The sequence below is a fragment of the Brassica oleracea genome, unplaced genomic scaffold, assembly GCF_000695525.1.
Source record: "Brassica oleracea var. oleracea cultivar TO1000 unplaced genomic scaffold, BOL UnpScaffold01061, whole genome shotgun sequence".
In the NCBI taxonomy this organism is placed as follows: Eukaryota; Viridiplantae; Streptophyta; class Magnoliopsida; order Brassicales; family Brassicaceae; genus Brassica; species Brassica oleracea.
Window position 1 is genome coordinate 18300 of NW_013617631.1, and position 6390 is coordinate 24689.

General features: G+C 31.0%; 1 protein-coding gene and 1 long non-coding RNA gene across 4 annotated transcripts in view; one reads left to right on the forward strand and one right to left on the reverse strand.

Moving 5' to 3' along the window:
* Positions 1-4877, forward strand: part of LOC106320779 (homeobox protein HD1-like) — a 7862-nt gene extending 2985 nt beyond the window's left edge. Inside the window, exons 2-5 of one of the 2 annotated variants that reach the window (XM_013759138.1) lie at positions 2023-2143; positions 3634-3833; positions 3977-4108; positions 4570-4877. In XM_013759138.1, coding sequence (XP_013614592.1) covers positions 2023-2143; positions 3634-3833; positions 3977-4108; positions 4570-4710 — 594 coding nt within the window. In that variant the 3' untranslated portion in view covers positions 4711-4877. The remainder of the gene's footprint in view (positions 1-2022; positions 2144-3633; positions 3834-3976; positions 4109-4569) is intronic. The other variant, XM_013759139.1, reaches the window with a different exon arrangement.
* LOC106320780 lies at positions 827-1702 on the reverse strand. 2 transcript variants are annotated; one of them, XR_001265915.1, is made up of 3 exons: positions 1404-1702; positions 1206-1291; positions 827-1120 (listed from the first exon to the last, which is right to left on the reverse strand). It is a non-coding gene; the product is annotated as an uncharacterized LOC106320780 (long non-coding RNA). The 2 variants fall into 2 exon arrangements; XR_001265914.1 differs by having other exon boundaries at positions 1369-1702.
* Positions 4878-6390: the final 1513 nt, after the last annotated feature.

Consider the following 6390-nt stretch of genomic DNA (forward strand, 5'->3'; position numbering starts at 1 on the left):
TTGTTTGAAAACTACAATCTGTGTTTTATTAGGGATTGTCAAGAAACCTCTGAGTTTGAAGAAGCAGCAAGACACGAGATGTTTTGATGAACGTCGTTAAGTTCGACGTCTTCCTTTTTCTTTTCTTTTAAAGCTATTTTCCTCTTTTTTTAATTAGTTTTAATAGCTTTTTTTTGACTAATCCTATATGGCAATTTGATTGGTAATCAATAGTGAGGTGAATTTAGAGGATTCACCTTAGGGGTGAACCCAAGTTCTGTTCTGATTGAACAATACTTGGGTTCACCCCTATGGTGAATCCTCTAATTCACCTCACTATTGATTACCAATCAAATTGCCATATAGGATTAGTCAAAAAAAAGCTATTAAAACTAATTAAAAAAAGAGGAAAATAGCTTTAAAAGAAAAGAAAAAGGAAGACGTCGAACTTAACGACGTTCATCAAAACATCTCGTGTCTTGCTGCTTCTTCAAACTCAGAGGTTTCTTGACAATCCCTAATAAAACACAGATTGTAGTTTTCAAACAAAGGTTCGAGATCTGTGTTTTGATCGGTATGTCGCGTTACTCTCTTTTATCCTTATTCAAATTTAAGAATCGATGTTTTTAGATTAGGTCAATTCCCCAAAACAACATAATTAACCTCAAGTATAGTTATTGTTTGTTATCAACAAGGAATAAGAAGATGGAGAAGAAGAGCATCTAGTTAAAAGATATGTTTTTTATTGGAATTGAACTTTTGATTAAATCTACGGACCAAGCGGATGTAAGAGAAGGGGAGATTGTTTGTTTCTAAAGAGTATGATGATCGTGGGAATAAAGGGGAAATTTTACCTCACCGAAATCAGCAGCAGAGCCAAAGGGAGAAGACAATGCGTCCTGGATCTGTTTCATGTTATCGGTTTGCTCATTGATCTCATCCATCGTCTTGTCAACATCGTCAATGTTTCTGCCAAAACACACATCGCACACTTAGTCTGCTGCTTAAATAAATAAAAAAGAGGTTAGGTATATATATAAAACACGTACGCAGCTCTCTGCATAGCTTTCATAGTAGCAGCACCAGTCCTCAAAGCATCTACAGTCTCTGTTGTTGCTTTGGCACCTTCCAACATAATCATCTGTAGTTTACAAGAAGAGATATAAAGTCATCGCTTAAAGTAGTAAGCAAACTTTCATCAAAAGTTAAAAAGAGAAAAAGGTTACTTGATCATGGATACGGAGCTGGAAGTTGCCAAGCTGTTCAACTTGTTGCTCATATAATCTCTTCCTTTTCAAACATTGTATAGCCGCTGCACAATAACAAGATATTAAGTTCTCTTGAATCTTCTACTAAACAACAGAGAATACTAATCCCACAAGCACACACAGTCTCTTTAGTGACCAACGAAGAACAAACCAGACCCATTACACAAGCACACACAGTCTCTTTACTCCCTTGTTTCTTTTCTTGTTCTTGTAGAGAGAGAAGAGAGTAATCTTCTTCTTCACTCTTAGGTTTCTTGCGCCTCAAGTCTTTTCTTCTTCTTCTTCCTTCTTTGTAGCTTGTTCTCTGCTACTCTTCTTTGTTCTTCTTCTTGGGAACTTCTCTTACATCCGCTTGGTCTGTAGATTTAATCAAAAGTTCAATTCCAATAAAAAACATATCTTTTAACTAGATGCTCTTCTTCTCCATCTTCTTCTTCCTTGTTGATAACAAACAATAATTATACTTGAGGTTACTTATGTTGTTTTAGCGAATTGATATTTCAACTACAGTTTTGGAAATAATTTGCGCTTATTACACATATTTAAATTTATATTTATTGACATTGAACAGGACTACAATGATTTAAGAGCTTAAAACACACCACACCAGATGCACGTATTTATAATTTTATATGTATGTATACATATATATACGGAAATGTTTATTAAACGTAAATGCTTTGACTATTTATATTAATATATGGTGTTTACAAAAATAAAAAATATATTAATGTATATATATGTTGGTACAAATAATAATAAAAATTGGATACAGGTACAGTATGTAATGGTGTTGTGTAGCTTCAAAGAACAGCTTCAACAACACGTGAGGGTTCATGCCGTCGAAGCTGTGATGGCTTGCCGTGAAATTGAGAATAACCTCCATTCTCTCACAGGTTTTTTTTTCTCCTACATTTTCTATTTATTCATGTAAAATTTCAAGAAATTTCAATAAATTATTTAGCAAAAACAAAAATTTCAAGAAATTCTTTGATCAGTTTAGCCTTTTTGAAACTTATTTATTTATTTATGAGGGGATCAGCTGGATACTAAGAATAAGACTTTTGAATATCATATCCTTATTGTAAATCTCTTAGATATATGACTAATAATATTAGAAACCATATATCCCTACACAATAATAAATAATATTATATACAATTATAAAACGCAAGGGTTCGAAATACAATAATAACTCATGAAATTAATCATCTGTGGAATCGATCGGAAAAATAATCTTCTGTGGAAAACAGGTTATTTTAATACAAATAATTGAGTTAGGTATCAAAAGGATCTTGTTGATCATACCAGAAACGAAAAGCCAGTAAACATAAAACTAATATACAATTAAATTTCTGCGCTCGGTGATGATCATGAACGTAGGAGATGAATTACATCCCTCCACAAGGCTCATCGAATAACAGGACCTAACTCAGCAAGCTGGCCTAATTTATTCGGCTCGGCGAGTAGAGTCGTCAGCTCGGCCCTAGAGTGCTTTTAGCTGTTGGCAAACCCGACCAAAAGCACCCGGCTCGGAGGAACTCCACTCAGGCCCGTATATTCGGTCTCTCCGAATTAAGGCCCAGAGAAGATCAAAGAGAAGAAGCCTATAAAAGAGGAGAAGGAAACAGAAAAAAGGAGATCGACACTTTACACACATACATTGAACGGCTTGATCTAAGGTTTTTAGTCTCTCTTCACTCCTAATCGCTCTGTATCTCTTCCGGTTTGCTCCTCGAGCTCCGGCTTGTTTCCTTGAACTTCTATCACCCTTGTAATCCATTTAATCGGTCTAATAAAACGTCTTTGGTCATCCTATTTCGAGTTCTTTCAACCTAGTCGACTGAATCCCGTACAAACAATGAATAATATATAGATTTCACGATTATATATAGTATATGATATAGCTTTCAAATTAAATATAAGATATGGATATGGTTACTTCGTGCTTAACTATATATGATTATTCGAAAGATGTGAATGTTTCCAGAGACAACAAATTCTTCGGGATAGATCAAAGGAATTAGAATCTGTAACCACTTTTTCCTTTAGGCTTTAGATCATAAAAATGCACTAAAGAGTACGTGTGTTGGAACGCAATTTTTGGAACAGTATGACACATTTCCACGTAGCTAGTCTACATGTGTAGCCGTGGGTTTTAAAATTTTTAATTTTTGTCATGACAACTAAATATTTCAACGTGCGCAAACATCCAATGATCCAAATTATCAAAATTCAGATATACACATACTTGTACATGTGTTTAACATGAAAGTGATGATTTTATATGAAAGTGCTTTGGGCTTAGTCCATCCAAATCAATGTAAATCTAGTAGTTGGACTGTTTAACATTTCGTTTAAACTTATTATCTATATATTCCCGTAGGAGCTACATTAGGAGAAGGGTCCGGTGCGACGATGTCCGAGGACGAGGAAGATCTCCACATGGATTTCTCATCGGATACTTCCGGCGTTGGTTTTAGCGGCGGACACGATATGACGGGATTTGGTCCATTGCTTCCGACTGAATCTGAAAGATCTCTTATGGAAAGAGTCAGACAAGAACTTAAACTCGAACTTAAACAGGTAAGCTATGTATATCTTAAGACTCACAACAACAGTATGTTTGTCTTATCTATTTTATTTATTTTTGTTCTTCTTGTTAAACTTGAACTTACTGTTTTTTTTTTTTTTTGGTAAAACTTACTGTATTTATTTATTTATTTAAGGGTTTTAAATCGAGAATTGAAGATGTAAGAGAAGAGATAATGAGGAAAAGAAGGGCTGGGAAATTGCCTGGAGACACAACCACTGTCTTGAAAAATTGGTGGCAACAACATTGCAAGTGGCCTTACCCTACTGTGAGTACTATACATCTTCTTATATTTATACGAACCAACATACATATTTGGCTAATAATTTAGCTTTGTCTAGTGATTACTCTGGTAAGTTTTTTTAAAACACCATATCTGGGTCCAATTATTCGCTTGCCTTTGCATTTACGTTTACGTTTTATGTAATAATATTCTAATTATTATAACATGAAACAGCAAATGGAAATGTAAACGCAAAGAAGCAATTTGGCTCAATTTGGAAATTCACTCAATAGCAACGCATGCAGTTTTTTCTTTCTTTTTATAGCCAACATACGATACATACTTATTTACATACAATTTGAAATGTATTAGTAAGTATATAATTGGATCTACCATAATGACCGTTAGAGCCGGTCTGAACATTATGGGAACTATTCAGATTGAGAACTACGAAGTAAGTGACAACAAATTATAGTATAATGTAAAAGATCATGTGATTTGGACAGGAAGACGACAAGGCAAAATTGGTGGAGGAGACAGGATTACAGTTGAAGCAAATCAACAATTGGTTCATTAATCAACGCAAGAGGAACTGGCACAACAACTCTCATTCCCTCACTTCCTTGAAGTCCAAGCGCAAACACTAATCTCTTCTTACTAATTAGTATATAGTTACCACTATAGTTTCATATACGAACTAGTTACATTGCGAATGCTGTTCATGTATTTGGTAATAACGAGGTGTGATTATCAATATCATATACTCACTTTAACTTATTTTACATCGCAACTACTAAATGGTTTCTGCTTTGAATGATTTACTTGTTGTTACTAGATTGTGATCCATTTTCTTTTACTTTTTACTGCGGTTCATCACAACTCTCGCTCCGTCACTTCCTTGAAGTCAAAGCACAAACACTAATCCCTTCTTGCTAATTAGTATATACGTTTTCATACTAAGTATATTTCTTTATCATGCATGATATATGCAGTTCATGTTATTTGGTCATAACTAATAACTATATCTAATCATTATTCTAGTTGTTGTTACTACAATAACAATTTAAAAAAAAAAACAATAACAAAAATTGAAAATTAATAATGTTAAGAATATAAGATTTTATTAACATACAATTTAATTCATTTATGAAAAATATTTAAAATAATATAATAAAAGTTTTTATTTATTCATTCAGAATTATTCATTAAGAATTATTCATTAAAAAGAATGTTTAGATTATATTTTTAAAACAAGCAAACACATATCAAGTCTATTAAATAAGAACCAGAAACCTAGCAAAATACGTAGTTAAAATATTTTTATATAAAATTATTATATAACACAAATCATTTAATTTAATTTGTTTTGAAAATATAGTGGTTAATTGATAATAATATATAATTTTCACTAATAAATATAATTTAGAATAAATTTTCCAAAATCATCATTAAAAATACAAAATGTATATTATTATTTTAAAATAGAGTCATATATTGTATTGTATATGATTTTTACAATTTATAGTTTCATACTATCTTATCTAATTGTGTAATATTTAGGATAAACTTTAGAAAAATTAGTAATTATCTGATATTAATTTATGGCATTTTTATGTATTGTAAATTGTTTAATTTTTATTTTCTATTGTGTATTCAAAAATATTATTTTGGTAACCTGAATATCATTTGGAAATATTTTCATGACTTGATAAAAATTTACAAACATAAAAATTTACAAACATATATAAAAAAAGGCTTATATATGAGATTCCACTGTTCAAACTCTTATAAGGTTTAATATTTTTGTAAATCCTTACAATATATGTCTTTCAAATGATTAGATTAACTTTTATATTTATCATTAGTCCTTATAATTTTATATTCATAAATACTTTACATATAAAAATATCAAGAAATAAGGTAATATATTATTTAAAGTTCTTTAATTGATCATTTATTAGAACATGACAAAAGTAGTTATATTTGAGTAATTTGATATTTCATTTATAATTGATGATTTAGTTTATATTTTTAACCTTTATTTATTATAATATAGCGTTAACAATGTTTGTAATACTTTTTAATGTATGTTTTATTAGTTATAAAGGTTTTGTAATTTTGATTAATTTTAGAACTGTAGTGTAAATAAAAATTATTTTAAAGTCAGATTTAAGATTTTCCTAAGTGAAGAACACCCTCAAATCTCAAATTTGAAGTTCACCAAACCTTAAAAATAAGGATGTTTTTAGAAATGCTCTAAAGTTGATCCGAAAAAATATATATATGAACCATTGTGGAAGTTTGTCTGTGAACAGTAACACAATAAC